We start from the raw sequence: 16,602 nt of genomic DNA, 5'->3' as shown, positions 1-16,602 counted from the left end.
CCAAATCATCATGGAAATAATGTCAAAATGCAAAATAGGAGCTAAAAATATGCTTTATTCAATCTGTATACAAATATTATTTTTTTATTTAGTGAGTACATCGCTGCGAGATCTAGTGAGAAACATGCACATTTCTCTGTTATTAACGGATCAAACAACGCTGACGTGGAAACCAGGAAGAAACATCGTGCCATGAATGAACTGGCCGGTGTCCACAGATCAGCAACATTCACCGTGGAATGGATTTGCTGTAGTAACACTAACTGCAAGGTATGGAAGTTTGTCAGGAATAGTGGGCTATAATGCTTTCAAGTAACATTACGTCTGTTTTATTTTGACATTATGAATACAATTGCTGCCCTCAAATGTTAATCTGAACTAAAATAAACCTTTGTTTATAACTAGCCTACTACTACAATATTACATTTCATTTTGTCCAAGGAGCTGTTTTGTTTTATATGCTCATAAGAAGAGTCAAGTATAGCTCCATTATTGCTCAGTAAAAAAAGCAACACATTTTTTTTTTATTAAAAAAACAAACTTTATGATGTTAGTTTCATTAAATAAAATAATAATAATAAAAAAATTAATTCAAGGAAATTTCTCTGGCATTTATTTATTTTTGCTGTTGCCTATGGAACACGTACCGAACCGAACCGTACCGAACCGTGACACAAGTGTATCGTATCGAACCGAACCGTGAATTTTGTGAACCGTTACACCCCTAATATATATATATATATATATATATATATATATATATATATGATGAATCGTATGACCTGTCTATACCTGTCACTTTATTTGTCAAATTAAATGGTGGGATAATGTAGCACAGCTTTACGTGAGTCTTTTTGCTTAAAACAAAGTTCCAAACAAACCCACAATCAACTATTGTGTTAGCCTGATGTCGTCATACTCAGATTCAAGTCAGAATATGAGTCTGATACTGCTCCATTGGGCTGTGATTAAGGGGCGTGTTTCAACCGAACCAGGAAAGAAAATGCCTCTGCACTCAATTGGATAGACCTACAACCAATCAGAGCAACGGAGTAAGTGACGTATGTTCTTCATTCATCTTTCCGATCGACAAATGCCTTGATCGCGGTTCTCTGTTCCTCTTTTAAATTAATGCGCTGTCGATATCTTCTATAACAGACGCGATGGCAGAATCTACACATGATGTTTCATAAACAAAGTTCGAGAGGAGCACGTTCAAATAATCAATCCAATCAACTTGTCATCAAACAATTACCATGTCTACCCTATCAGCATGAGAGGAAACATATATTCACTCTGTCAACTCACCTAACATTCCTTGACAGTTTTCAGCATCCCTCCACTCACTCTCGGCTTGTTCTTCCACAGCATGGAATACGGGGGGAATACTTTGGGTTCGGGCCGAATACCGATCCCGGAGCCTCTCCTCGGACAGCACGCCAAATATGCATTTATTCTATCTGACTTATTTGTAAGTGTGAACTCGTGAAATCTCAATTCTCCAGCGGCAGTCATCTTTGTTGTAAACGAATTCAACCCAAGCGCTCTTTGGTGACATGGATGATTACGTTACTGTTGATCATCTGTCCATCATCATATAAAGCCCGCCCTGACAATCTGATTGGTCCGAACAGCTCTGGTTCGAGCATAATTGCTCCACAACGGATCAAGTCCAGATCGAACTTCCCGACCTAAAAATGTTGTGGGCGGGGCTAAGTTCAGCTGGCATCCAGGCAACTATTGTGCATCTCTAAGCAACAAACAGTAGTGGCGTCCGTTTCTGAATGAGTTGGTTTTTAACAAAAAATAACTTTTGCATATATTACATAACATGCACTGAGAAAAAATTGGTTAAAATCATGTTAGCCACAGTCCCTCTCCAACTCAGAGTTGGGCCTCAGTTTGAGCTATTTTTAGCTAATATGTGAAAGAGCTGTATGACAGCTCATAAGATCCAGGGCATCAAATCCAGGGCATCAGCTCCTAATGAACCAGTGTTGATCTGTGATCTACAATGTCTGATTGTACACTGTACACTGAAGGACAATAATCAAAACCAGTATTTTTAATGTCTGAAGGCATTTCTCCACTCTACTTAAAGCACTGGGCATTTTGGAACACATTTACATAGGCCTATCCATGTAAAACAATTTTCCAGGGAAGCTAAAAACTCTACATTGTTGGCTGCAATTATTTTACTATTTCAACACAGTGGTTAAAAAGATTGAGAATGTAAGGTCGACTGCAAATCTTCCTGTTAAACACTGAATATTTTTTTTTTTGCATGTGGTCAAATGGTAATGACCCAAGTGTTCAATCTCAAACTCAAGGACAGATCATGGCAAAGGAACTGATCTCATAGAGCTATCAGACCTATAAACACTGGTGCTGTGTGAGTGACAGCCGACTCAGCCAATGACCAGCAGTGTAGGGCAGTTGCCAAGCAATGAGACCCAGTGTTGTGGCAACCAAAAACAGCTGTCACATGGCAACAATTGCACATGTATTAGCCAAGTTATATCTCAAGTATCTCAAGTTTTCACGTAATGAAGCATTTAAAATCTTTCAGCCATACTATCATGAAGATTTGAATGGTTCTATACTTTATTCTAGACTTGTTGAAATAAATTAGGCAACAATAAAAAAATTGTTTCAACTTCAACTTCAAATAGTAAGTATTCATACTACCTTAAAAGTTTAGTAAACTTAAAATGTGAAGTTGTACTAAGTGACAACTTGGATATTTCAGTTGACTAAACTTTGTCAGCACAAAGACTAACTTTTTTGTTTTTGTTTTAAGTTGAAACAACAATTTTACAGTGAAATGCTCACTGGTAACCCTTATGTAAAAGCATTGTTAAAGTATGAATGGTGGAAAGCATGCATGTATGTGTGTCAGTGCATGTGTGAGATATTTGTTGTTACTATTTTGAGTAAAACAGTGTCAATGGAAAAAGACAACTTCATCATGGGTGACAGAGAAAGAGACAGGAAAAACAGTGGATGTAAGAGAGAAAAATAGAGGAACCGGATGAGAGAGTGATTCTGTGCTTACGGAAATATTTGAGGGTCTCCTCGATCTGTTCTGTGGTCAGGTCGAGGTTGACGTCGGGTGAGATGAGCGGAGTGTGGAGCCAGTCGTCGTGGTCATAGCCGTATATCGTGTCAGCTCTCAGCTTATAATGAGGCAACTGCTCCTCAAGCAAACTGATGATTTCCACCTCAGGAAGATCAGTGCTGTTACACACATCTGACAAGGAGAGAGAGAGAGAGAGAAAGATGAGAACAATCAGGTGCCAGGGAATGGAGACATTTGCTCAATGAATCTGACTAGAAGAAGAAGAAAAAAAACTATGCTAAAAATAACCATGTTTTACATGGTACAACCATGTTTTCTGGTACTATGGTAGTCTTTGAAGTCAGTGCATTTGCGACAACATGTGACAGTTTATTTTCATTTTTTTCCCCCCACATAATTGAAATAAAATTAGGTTTTAAATTATATAACAACAAATAAATTGTTCAAAATGAAGTCAAAAATACAAACACTGTTTGGTAGTTAAATATGGGTGGTGGTTACTCTTCTAAGATATCTGTGTGAACAATAACACTTTACAATAAGGTTAATTTGTTAAAATTAGTTAATGCATTAACAATACATTTGTTACAGTATTTATTAATCTTTGTTAATGTTATTTAAAAATTTTATTTAATAAAAATACTGTCGTTCATTGTTTGTTCACAGTGCATTGACTAATCAAATACAACATTTGATTTTAATAACGTATAAGTAAATGTTGAAATTAATATTAACTAAGATTAATAAATGCTGTAGAAGTGTTGTTCATTCTTAGTTCATGTTAACTAATGTAGTTAACTAATGTTAGCTTATGAAACCGTATTGTAAAGTGTTACTGTGTGAACTTCATACAGTCACTTAGATATACAGAAAAGACTTCACTAAACAAAAAATACATTCACTAAAAACAAGCTTGGGGTGGACAGCGTTCAATTTATTGCAAAAATAGCCCAGAAACACCCATACACAGTGCATAAAGTATTCAAATACATTTTGGGCTCGAAATATATAAAAAGTATTGTGTGATAAGAGTGTAAAAACACAACAACAATTTACTAGATATGACATCAAAGACACATGCTTGGGGTCAAACTAAATGCGTATACATGAAAATACATTAAGTGTGAGTCTAGGCTGACCTCTAGTGGTCTGATGAAGAACTATACAACTAAGTTTACATTTTCCTGACAAAACCTTTTGAGTTTCTCATGAACACGCATATAAATGGAAATACTTTTAAAACGACAAGCCAGATCAATAGATAAAACAATGATAAAACCCACAGATGGTGAAAAAATACTGAAGTTCAACTTTTTGTTTAAGCACAGCAAATCTCATTTGAATTCATAAGCACACAAACATTACGTCATTACATTACTGCTAATTATCAAGCGGCCACAGTCTCAACAGAATATTTTATTCTGCCCATCCTCCCTTCAGACAACATGCTGTTGTTCAACACTGCAGCCTCTCCTCCGTCAGACAACCAGCCCTTATTCCATTATAACTCTCTTCTGTGTAGGAACGACTAAATTGCTGCAAGCAGAAATGTAGGACTGAAATATATGTGGCAAATAAGAGACTCAACCTACATGTGATGGAGGCCGCATGCTTGTGTTTAACCAAGCACAGGGGTTTAAATCTCTAGAATGGGACAGGCCTTGTGGCTACATTACTGAGAGCACACAGAAACAATGCAAACCCGTTACACCGGTAATGCCAAAGAGATAAACCACTGTCGGTCAGCCGAGAGAGAGAGAGCGAGTGAGAGAGCGAGAGAGAGAGAGAGCGCGAGTGAGTGAGTGAGTGAGTGAGTGAGTGAGAGAGAGAGAGAGAGAGAGAGACTGGCATGTAGCACAGTGCTGACTCCTTGACCCAAGATAAAAGCAGTGTTCACCTTTAGACAAGGTCACCAGGTTTGTGCCACAAATATAATGCAACCTGACAATGAACTTTGCATGATTTTAAAGCTGCTGTTTGTAATTTTCCATTAAAATACTACTTTAAAGAGAGGAAACATTTGGTACAGCAGTAGAAAGCGTTTGTCAGTCTTTCATTTAAGTGCTTATTACAGGTATGCTCACACATAGTTCCAAAACAGGTTAACTGGAAAAATGTGCCAACCTACATTTATGCAAAACTAAAAACACAAACAAAAATTGTGCTTTTTATTGTTTTTGAAAGTCGCATAACATGTTCACCAAGGCTGCATTTATTTGTAACAGTAAAAACAGTAATATGGTGAATTATTATTACAATGTAATGGCTTGTCATTTTATTACACTGTAAAAAATTTCTAGCCCTCCCAAATCAAAAATTTCAAGTGACCGATAACATCTAAATTTTTCAATTGGCCCAAGTGAAATTCTTGTTGCAATAGTCTGTTAACATTGGCTCAATGAGAAATAATACGTCAGACTAACTGAAAAATGTAGATGTTATCGGTCACTTGAAATTTTTGACTTGGGGATGTAATTTTTTTTTACAGTGAATGTTGAAAACAATGTTGTTTTGCTGCTTAATATATATATATATATATATATATATATATATATATATATATATATATATATATATATATATATATATATATATATAAAAAAGCCATGATACAATATCTCAAGGATTCTCTGATGCATAGAATGTTCAAAAGAACAGCATATTTTTTTATTTTATTTTGTAACATTATAAATGTCTGTATTTTTACGTCAATTTAATGCATCCTTGCTGAACAATGGTGTTAATTTGTATTTTTTCTCCTTTTGTGCCGTGATACATACAACAACCAATGCAATAAAACGCTCCCAGATTCATGTTCATCTGTTTCAGAGAAAATTCGAAATGCTTTTAGCACCACTCACTGAACATTTCACTTGGAAAATGTCAAAATGTGCAAGAAGCGATGTAATATTTTGCAGAAATCCAACAGACAGACTGGGTAGCATTGTTCAGAACTGAACTTACTCATGCACATTTTCAGGACTAACACCAGCATTTTCGGCGATTCCCTATGAGAATGGAACTATTCTGGAAAGGTTTCACTGTTCTGGATGTCATCATCATCGATTTGTACTTTAGTCACTGACCCTTTTGGATACCCACAGCAAATAAAAAGGGGATTGACTTTGGTTAATTCATGCAGCAAAGATGTTGTTTGAACAGGACAGTTTGAGATTCAGATTATAAAACATGGTCAACAATCCCACTGACTGTGTAAATGTAGCCAACTGTTCAAGAAACAGTAATTATTTAAGCATTATCTCAGCATAATAAAAAAATAGGGGGAAAAACCAAACATAATAGGGTTTAACCTCCCTCCTGTTCTGTAGCGCTGTGCTGAGATAGAACTGTATGGTTCAGACAGTCTCTGGAAAGCATGGGGCCCATGAGAGGGAAACTTACTCTGTATTGCACAGAACACATATCTGCCATATAAACAGACTGAGAATGGAAATAACATCTGTACAAGTGCAATGAAAACATGGATTTTTTTTCCAGATTGATGAAAAGAAAATCTGTGCACAGGATGAAGGTTTCGTTCTGTTAAAATCAGACTAAAGAGTAGTCTTTTTGTTTATAAAGCCAACTGTCAAAAAAACTAAACAAAACCAAAACCTGTCAAGACTTTGCTGAAATGAGAAAAAAATAAAGAGCAGCACACACTCTAGCATTACCGTACATGGATCACAACATTAAACTAATAAACAGACCTAAATTCTAAGATTTATGACAACAATCAACAGCCTATAATGGTTTACTGGAGACAGATGTGTGTTGAAATATAGTGTCCTTTTGCCATGGAAAGCGAAGCATGTTTGAGTGTGTGTGCTGGATGTGGATGACCAGTGATTATTTCAGGCTTGTATTTTTACAGCAACAGCACTAGTGAAAGCATGCTGTCCTTCCAGTCTCCTTCACCATTGAAGAACATTACCTACAGGCATTTACGGTAAGGTCCAATTTGTAAATTATCGATTTTATCATCAATTTTATAAGGATAGAATATGTTATCAAAACACTTTCAGCGACAAGTTGAAATTATATATATAGTTGTACCAAATACTATGAAATTCTCGCACACATCAGCACATTTGGTTTGTAAAGCTGCAAGCTGTTTCAAAAAGGCATGAACTCTACAAGTTTGTGTAAAACCTTTTAATAATATTATTCAACATGATTCGAAACATATCCAGATCTTGTGCTTCAATGGAAACATGAACGTTTGACCTTTTGCACAAAGTACGCAACATTGTCAACATTGCTTATTTCAGAAATACTGCCCAGAACATACAATGTCCTTATCTATATTTTACATCATTTTTATGGTTGTTAAATTCCAGGGTTTAATGTAGATTTAGATTTTAAATCACAGATTTTCAATGTGAAGCCAGACTTTTAAATCCCACTTTATGTGTATTACAGACAGATAGATAGACAGATAGATAGATAGACAGATAGACGGATAGACGGACAGATAGATAGACAGATAGATAGATGGATAGACAGACAGATAGAGACATATAGACATATAGATAGACTGATAGTTAGAAAGATAGACAGATAAATAGATAGATATACAGATAGATAAAATAAAAATAATTAAAAACTACACTAAAATCCCTAAAAGTAACACAAAGAATCTGACAGAAAATTTCCAATCCAAGATTTCTGTTTGAAGGCATAGTACAAACTGCCAACTTACAAAGTCACAGTTCAACGAACCCTAAAGACCAACAACTTGGCCTTAACCCTGAATCAAAGAAAGAAATCTACACAAAATCTGTCTACAGTGAGACACCAGAGACAAATGTGGCAGAGCAAAAGTCCAGTGAGAGGAGAAGCAGTAACGTTACTCACTCATGGTGCTGCAGCCACGGGCACTCCGTTCACTAGCCCAAACTTACATTTTCCACTCCTTCAAGATCGGACACAGCGTCGAGAGAACGAGTGATTATGAGAGGAAGAGAGGGAGAGTGGAAAGACGAGGGAGGAGGCAGTGAGCAAACGCGGACACAGCCCAGCCATGTCTGGCATGCTGATGACACCAGTCACATGGCCCTCACTAAACATAGACTGAAGCGCTCTCGGGCCAGTTGACTTCAGCGCTCATTGTTCCTGTCCTCCTGACCCTGGATCAGTTTTCTCTTTTCGTGAAAAAACACGTGTGACTTACAGTTCTTTGCGCTGAACGGGCTGCAGATCAGGGGGTTTTGGGGGCGTGTGTTAGGCAGGAAGTTAGACAGCCACAGGGGAACTGCCTCAGAGATAAATCTAGTAGTTTAACAGCTGTTCAGTGTGTTAGTAAGTATAAGGGGTAAAGAAAGAGAAGAAACCTCAACAAAACATAGTACATGCATGAATACACACAACAGTTAACAGAACAATAAATACATTGGGGTCCACAATGGAAGCCTAGGATTCAAAATGAAATTTAAAACTAAAATCTAAAATAAATTGAATATATAATACCTTGATAATAATAATAAACAATTTAAACAGAAAAATAAATAAATAAATAGCATACATACAATTATGCAGACTCGCAGAATATATAAATAATATTTAAACTAATATTTAAACATGGAAATTATTATAATTTTTAAATTCATCATTTCTACTCATTGTCATGCTGATAATATAAATGCAAATATTATTATTAATTATAAAAAAGCAAAACAGCTTTTTAAAAAAAATGATTATATGAAATAAACACACACACACACACACACACACACACGCACGTTTACTTAGCTATCTAAATGGGGACATTCCACATACGTAATGGTTTTTATACTTTTAAAACCTTACTATTTTTCATACCAGATTTACAAATGAGGATGTCCCCAATGTGAGGTTTTTGGAGATTTTGTTCACTTCTGGGTACAAATTTGTCCTCAAAATATACTTAAGTAGGTAGGTACACACAGACACACAAAGTTGGATTTTCATGTTGAATGGGGACATTCCATAGACATAATGGTTTTTATACTGTACAAACTGTCAATTGTATCCCCTTACACTAACCCAACCCATCACAGAAAACTTTCTGCATTTTAGTATTTTCAAAAAACATCACTTAGTATGATTAAGAAGCTGTTTTCCTCATGGGGACCAAAACATTTCCACCAGGACGGACACACACACACAAAATGATGATCTGTGACAAAGTCTTACAGCAATAACTTACTGTAACTAGAATGTCTCTCTCTCTCTGTACAAGCACAAGTCAAACAGAGAATGTCAAGGTGGTTTAATGTCACAGACTGCTACTTTAGTTTGACATGAGCTGGAGTTCAGAACAGGGTGAAACTTTTGGCCACATGCTGCAGACTACTCTATAAAACACACACACACACACACACACACACACACACACACACACACACACACACACACACACACACACACACACACACACACACACACACACACACACACACACACACACACACACACACACACACACACACACACACACACACACACACACACACACACACACACACACACACACACACACACACACACACACACACACACTTTATAGTAAAAGTACAGAATTTAGTAGACACTCTTATCCAGTGTGACTTCAAAAGTGCTTTAGTTTCACACGTGACACTGATATGGTTAACAGATGGTAAACACACAATACAGAGAGTTATCTGATACAAAACACTACTCATTAAGCGAAAGGAATTACGTTACTACCTTATTACCTGCACACCTAAAGCTCTAACTCCAAAGAAAGGACAGCATTTACAAACTAATATAGATGAACAAAGTCAAAACAGGATTTTAATACAGCATATCAATTATATTGACTATTATAGACTGTATTAAAAATCCTGTTATTACTAAGTCTATTAAAAGTGGTGATTCCACACCTGGTTATTAAAGCCTAATGCGTTCTCTATTTATTTAAGAACACAAAAGGTTTTCATGACTCCGCAGTAAGAACATGAGAGGACATGTGGGAAACGCAAACGTGCATCGCAACACATCCAGACGACTGCCATAAGGAGATGAATGGGAATCTTTGGGAAAGAGCCAATCAGATGTAAAGGCATCTTACTCTAAGTCTCTAATACATTTGAAAGATTTGCCAGTAAAATGGCCAGTTACTATCAGAGTCGTGGCACAAAAGTATTTGCTCTCAACAGATGAGCTGTCAAATTTCTCATTCCCACTCTTTCCTCTCTATATCTGTAAATTAAGGCTAAAAAGCAGAATAATATAAAATAGAAAAAAAAAAACAATACAATAAAAAATTATATAATAATATAATATAATATAATAATACAAATAAATAAATAAGACAGACAACCAATATGATATATTGAGCTTACTTATAATATTTGACCAGCCTGGCCAAACCACACATTAGTGGTACATTACCACGGCAACGGCAGTCAAACAGTATTTCTGTTTTGGGAATTCTGACATAATCTTTGCTGTGACTCAGGACAGGCAGTGTGACCTTGGCAACTGTGCCAAAACAATACTAAAACCCTTAAACACATGTGTACACAACCTTGACCCTGAATGAGTGTGAGTGTTGACTTGACCAGTTTCTGAAGACAATAGAATTCAGAGCCTAATGTAATTTAACAAGTAAACAAGCTAAATGAAAATAAGAATGTGGCCAGAGGAAGAATAAGTGGTGTCTGACATGTAACGTGTTTAATTGCAACACTAATGATGGTGTTACTAGAGCAAAGTACAGACAGCTTGACAGGTTCATTTGATATCGCAACATCTTTTTGTACATCATGTGACACAAACTTCACGCATGATTTTTAAACACTGCATGTTGATTTTTGCTACCATGAAAAGGGTACAAAACAGACGCGAAAACTCTAACAAACGTTTACTTTTACTTTACCAACCAAATAATTATATAGTATTTTATTGTGTAGGCTATTGTTTCAACTGGTAATCAACCATTTGAATTTCCATTAAGTTACTCAGTTTTTTGTAATATCCATTTAAATAGCAAAAGCCATATATATATATATATATATATATATATATATATATATATATATATATATATAATATAATATAATATTATATTATATTAATATATATATATATATATATATATATATACAATTTTTTCTTTTCTTTTCTTTCTAATTCATGTTGATTGGGAAACTTTTTGCCTGAGATGAAAAAAGTGTCCCCACTAAACCTAAATTCACCAACACACATAAATAATGATTTATTATATAAACATATGATTGATACATTATGAAAAATATATGATGTAATCCAAATTTCAAAAGATGGTTAAAAATACAAAAACTGAAAGTTGAAGCTAACACATCACTCTCAAATCCTTCACTTTATCCATTTATGTTCAGTCCTGTTAGGCATCCTGTTAAATAATCAAGCTTTAATTAATAACGTTTAAATGTCTGAGCTTCCCAGAGCATATTTCTGCAAATCTGACACATTCACATTACAACACAAGCATATTGTTTACAGGCATTTGATGCAAATGCAATTTTATGTCAAAGTCCGTAGCAAATGGACTGAATTAAAAAAAGACAAAACATGTAACAGAACTATTTAAACTCATTTAATGCATATGGGTCAAAGGTCAAAGATGAAAGCCAGCTCAGAGATAATATACGCGTCTGCTCTTCAGACAAGTTTGACTGCGGCATCTCAAACCCTCATTAAACAGAACAAGTAAACATAGGTTATACTGCTCGGCTCAAAGCCGTTTGACCTGCTGTAAAAAACAAAACAAAAAAACACTTGAAAGTGGGACATAACGGCCGTCACATTAACCCTGGACATCCACTAGATGGCAGTGTGCCGTGATATTGTGTCCAGAGTAAAGAAAAGTAGGTTAAATGACCTAAAGCTTTCCATATGCTAATGAGCTGCCTGTGGCTTTACAACACTCTAACCAACGTATCTTATCACAAACTAAAGCCAAACACTGAAAACACAATGCCGTGAGCGGGGTGGAGCGATGATCTCACTCATTCACCGTCTGTCCTGTCCTTCAGTGGAGGAAGGGCTGGTCACAAAACCCAACCACATTTCCTTTAAGCAATGTATCAAGCTGACTGAAGACATTATTACCTATGGAGTACAGAGAGCCCTAACCTGGGATCAGGGTTATTGCCGTTAACTAAAATTAAAACCATGATAATGTATTATTTTTCATTACTTGAAATAAAATAAGCATTAACTAAAATATTTTTTTTTTTTTTTTTTTTTTAAGAATTATATTTCATCTAGTTGCCAAGGAAACATTTCTCACTTTTGTTTAGTTTAAAGGCACAATATGTAAGATTTTTGGGTTTAAAATATCCAAAAACCACTCAAAACAATGTTATATATTTTGTTGACTTGTGTACTTGCATTATCCCAAATTTTTCCAACAATGTTTAAATCCAGAGAAATCCGTAATTTTAACCAGTGTAACGGCCCGTGTATCAGTGCTTCGCCTGCCAATGACGTCATGTCCCCGTTACCCTCGATTTCCTGTTTTACTTCCGTAGAAACCATAGAAAACATCAAAGACAATTTAATACATTATGTGTCTTATTAGACAGGTATGCAACTGTTTGGATACCTTTATCAACAGAAAACAAGTCATTGTTATATAGCTCAACACGGTTAGTCTTATTGTTTGAATATCTTGTTTTCTTGATTAACAAGTGGCTAACATAGAAAAATCTGACTTTATTTGTAGTAACAATACACAATTTTCTCCACCATACACTACATTTTAAAATAAACTGCATACCATTTAGCAACACAAGTCATCCAGCTTTTATTAATATGATATTCACCGAGTAACGTTATTACAACTTTCAACACACTCAAACATATTTTAGAATGCACCCATATTAGGAACTTCAAAGAATGTCAAAATCTAGCTATGATTCCTGTAGTAACAGTACTATAGACTATAAAAATAAATTTTTTACTTGTCAGGAGCAGGAGGAAATGGCAGCACAGAATTTGCATTATTCAAATTCAGCCAACTGAGAATCTGTGATATTAGCAGAAGAAATCTCACAAAGGGTCTTGAATGGATTATATCATAGTCAGTGATTCCCGTTAAAGTATTCACCCTAGACAAAACCAATCCATCACCCTCAATTCATTTAATACCCACAATCAATTATTTATTTTCCCTCAAGTTATTCTAGGTGTATATGACCTTCATCTTTCAGCCGACCACAAACAAAATTAAAATAAAAAATATCCTGTCTTTTTCCAGCTTAGTAATGGCATTGCATAGAGTTTTTTAAGCTCCAAAAAGCGCATCCAGCATCATAAAAGTAATCCATACGACTCCAGTGGGTTAATAAATGCCTTCTGAAGCGGAACGATGGTTTTTGAAAGTTTAAAACTTTAGAAACTATAATCACTGGCCTCCGGTAACAGCTGTACACACTTTCACAAGAGAGTCGAGATCCGGCGGAAGGGTGACCTCTGACCTATGACGTAGCTCCTCTTCTTTTATAGGGGTGAATTCAGGGTGATTGGGACACTTTTTGCCATTGAGATGACTTGGAAAAAGTGTCACAATCAACCTGAATTCCCTATCGAAATCCAAATTTTTCTTTAAAACTTCTCGTTTTAGACTTCTAATTCGTGACCGGCGTTTTGTTTTGCTCTATCCTCTGCGCTTCCATGCGTAAATTCTCACCTTAGCTTACGCTACATCTATGTCATACGTCCTACATCGCACATCGCATCAGAGGTCACCCTTCCGCCAGCATATACATATACGACATATACGTCATATAAGTCATATACACCTGGGATGGCTCGAGTAAATTATGGGATAATTTTCACTTTTGGCTCAACTATTCCTTTAAAATTAAGGCTGATACTGATAAGCTGATAATTATTTTACTTTACTAGCAAATGGCCAGCATTACATTTTGTGTCTAAATAAATAAATAAATACATTTAATCCAAACTCATTTTAAATGCTATAAGTGAATTTAGGCATCAAAACATTTTATTTATATATATATATATATATATATATATATATACAAATACATATATATATATATATATACACACTATATGTATATATATATATATATATATATATATATATATATATATATATATATATGACTGGTTACAACCATGACAAAAAATAGTCGAGTAAAAAAAAGAAAGAAAGAAGCTCATCCGAGATCTCTTTCCCATCCTCCCCTTTTCTCTGGGGACATTGTAAGGAAGTGACCAAAAACGTTCATCTTCAGTTTGAATTCTAATCACACATAAACATAATAGGGTTACACAACTACAGACCCTTAAAGACGAGCAGAGAAAATTCATGAGAGCCTTTTTGTCAAAGCCTCACACAATGTGTCTCCAGGAGACAACAGGAAAAACTACGACAGCCAAAAACTGGTGCCAAAAATTCAGTTACACTTGCCAGTTACGTTAATTTGGTGTAAGGCATTTATATCCAATGAATGGAATGAAAGCATTTGAATGTGCAGTCCTATTCAAACACACTGCTATCCACAATATCTCTCTCTCACACACACACACACACACACACACACACACACACACACACACACACACACACACACACACACACACACACACACACACACACACACACACACACACACACACACACACACACACACACACACACGAAGACATTCAACAGGCGTAATGGTTTTTATACTGTACAAACTGTGTATTCCATCCCCTACCCATCAAAGAAAACTTCTGTTACAATATTTTTTTTAAAACATTTTTAATGTTTAGTATGGCCCTGTCCCAAATGGCACCCTAAGCACTTGCGGTCTACCTACGAGTTCGCACTTTCGTGACGTAATGCCTCTTTGTCGGGAAGAAGTCTGCTGTGGAGCTTACATCAGTGCGGGCTTGGCAAAAGTGCACATATCAACCGCAAAGGGGGCGCTCGCTAGCACCCTTCTGAAACCTAAAATGACAAATGGGACACCTTATGATCTCACGGACTTAACGGACACGCGGCGGCCGCAACACCCGAAAGTGTGCCATTTGGGACAGGGCCTATGTTTTTAAGCCATTTTAATTATGAGGACTCAGGAAATGTCCTAATAAACCACATTCATGTTGTAATACCAGTGTAATTCCCATGCCATTATAAAAAAAAATGATATCCTCATAAATCATATAAAACACACACACACACACACACACACACACACACACACACACACACACACACACACACACACACACACACACACACACACACACACACACACACACACACACACACACACACACACACACACACACACACACACACACACACACACACACACACACACACACACACACACACACACACACACACACACACACACACAGGAATGAGATGCTTTTACCTGATGAAAATGTATTCTTCTATAATGAAAATGAATGAGTACTCCATAATGCAAACCAGACAGTGAACACTGAGCAGTCCATGCTAGTCATTAACGTTGATGCATGATGAGATCTTTGAACTTCAAAAGCTTGGATCAGGCCAGATTAGATTAGACCACCAGTGGAGGGACTTTCCTTTCAAAACCATAATACAAACTCAGCTCAGACACTAAAAGCAAATCCAACATGATTAATTAATTGCAGGTCACGTTTTTTAATACACTATAAATGTCCCTAGAATTTGACAGATATGACACATGAGCACTGGCTCAACCAATGACATGAATCTGGGGCACCTGCATTAGTGTTGTCAAAATACCAACATTTCTGTAGTTGGTATACCAACACCAAGCTGGGTTGACAATGCTGATTAATCCATTTTAATCGATCTTCATTTTATTTGACCTGATAGTGATTCTTAAATCTCAGATCACTCTTTTAGTCTAGGCTGTTTTCAGTTAATGCTTGAACAAAACTTCACTAAACATTATTTGTAGCATGTTTCTGAACCAACAATCGCAATAAGATTTGTGCTTTGTTACTTTTGAAATGAAACAATGTCTCAGCTTTCAAACTCTGTCAGCTTTGATACAGCCGCCATAGTTCAAGCCAAAGCGTTACCCGATCATTATTTCCTCTTTACTAGTTATAGTCCCTGAGTTTGCACTAAAAAAGTGGCCGTTTTAAGCAGTATTTAATTAATTCTTCTGACTAATTTAAAAACCTCAGATTGGCCACTGCATTCATGCACTCAATCGGCTAGAATACTCAATGCTTCAGAAAATACTTTGTAAAGAGAAACCTTTGACGCTTTTAACACAGCATACATACAAATACGCACGAGAATGCGTGAAAGTAGCCGCCTAGCGGGTACCAGACTGATTCTGTACTATACTCTTACTGCTAAAAAAAGCTGGTATTGTAAAAATTATTTTATTTTAGTACAAACTTGGTACCAAAGTACAAGTACTTTTGACAACACAAGAACTTATTTATACCCCAGATGTCTGCATATCATCACTGAAGTCTAAATACTAGACCTGAGCACCTCTACAACACTGGAACAAAGAGCCACAATACCAGCTAGACAACAGCTA

At 36.0% G+C, this 16,602-nt stretch overlaps 1 protein-coding gene across 3 annotated transcripts in view; it reads right to left on the bottom strand.

Annotated features, from left to right (window-relative positions):
- trak1a (trafficking protein, kinesin binding 1a) overlaps positions 1–16,602 on the bottom strand; it is a 57,296-nt gene that overhangs the window by 38,046 nt on the left and 2,648 nt on the right. The window contains exons 1-2 of one of the 3 annotated variants that reach the window (XM_082150283.1): positions 7,937–8,272; positions 3,056–3,250 (exon numbers count right to left, since the gene is read on the bottom strand). In XM_082150283.1, coding sequence (XP_082006409.1) covers positions 3,056–3,250; positions 7,937–7,940 — 199 coding nt within the window. In that variant the 5' untranslated portion in view covers positions 7,941–8,272. Of the gene's footprint in view, positions 1–3,055; positions 3,251–7,936; positions 8,273–16,602 lie in introns of those variants that run through there. The other 2 variants (XM_082150279.1, XM_082150282.1) reach the window with 2 other exon arrangements.

This window comes from Leuciscus leuciscus, assembly GCF_965113295.1.
Source record: "Leuciscus leuciscus genome assembly, chromosome: 20".
In the NCBI taxonomy this organism is placed as follows: domain Eukaryota; kingdom Metazoa; phylum Chordata; class Actinopteri; order Cypriniformes; family Leuciscidae; genus Leuciscus; species Leuciscus leuciscus.
This window is presented reverse-complemented; position numbering and strand designations above follow the sequence as displayed.